General features: G+C 35.6%; 1 protein-coding gene across 1 annotated transcript in view; it reads left to right on the top strand.

The window, feature by feature from the left end:
• LOC119585767 (mucin-2-like) overlaps positions 1-744 on the top strand; it is a gene marked incomplete at its 3' end in the record, with an annotated part of 6,705 nt that extends 5,961 nt beyond the window's left edge. Inside the window, 2 exon segments of the mRNA XM_037934479.1 lie at positions 38-85; positions 689-744. Coding sequence (XP_037790407.1) covers positions 38-85; positions 689-744 — 104 coding nt within the window.

Genomic DNA, 744 nt, shown 5'->3' on the forward strand with positions numbered 1-744 from the left:
CTCGAACTACCCTTTATCTTCATGTCATTGTCCACAGGTCGGGTGGGTACATCTCCGTCGTGGCCTTTGGTTACAGACTCCGTTGGTAAGCTTTTCCGTGCTTTTCCGTTTGTCCTGTTATTCTCTCTCCTGTTATCTCCGTTACTTCCCATTTGTTTTCTTGTTCTTCTGTTGGCGAATTATCTCGCCCACCATCTCCGCCTTTTCATTTTCATTTATTTTATGATTTTTTCTTTCGTTCTTTATATTTTTTCTTGTTAATCTGTCTTTGGAATCTCTCGCCCAGCACCGTAGCCTTTTTCACTTTTTTTATTTGTTTGTTTATCTCTTGTTATTCTGTCTACGAAATCTCTCTCCCATAACCCGTCTTTTTTTCTTAATATTCTGCACGTTAATCGATAATACTGACAACAACAACAACAATTAAAGAGTCGCAAATAGTAATGATAATGCAAAACAAAACAAAACGCAAATTATATTTGTTTCATATTTTTTATTTGCCTTTAGATGCCTCTTTTCCATGTACTGAATTAAGTTCAAATAAATTAACAGAACGAGAATAGAGGAAATGTGATACGTATATAAAGTAAGTGGAGCAAGTAAAGAAAATGAAGAAGGCAAGGAAGCAAAGACAGAAAAAGCGAGCGAAGCAAATACTAAAAAATTAATATTTACGATAATGTTCCAGGTTCGTCCGATCATCGTAACACCAAGAAAATGACAAGAGAAAGTAAATACGACTGG

Source organism: Penaeus monodon, chromosome 20, assembly GCF_015228065.2.
Source record: "Penaeus monodon isolate SGIC_2016 chromosome 20, NSTDA_Pmon_1, whole genome shotgun sequence".
NCBI lineage: Eukaryota > Metazoa > Arthropoda > Malacostraca > Decapoda > Penaeidae > Penaeus > Penaeus monodon.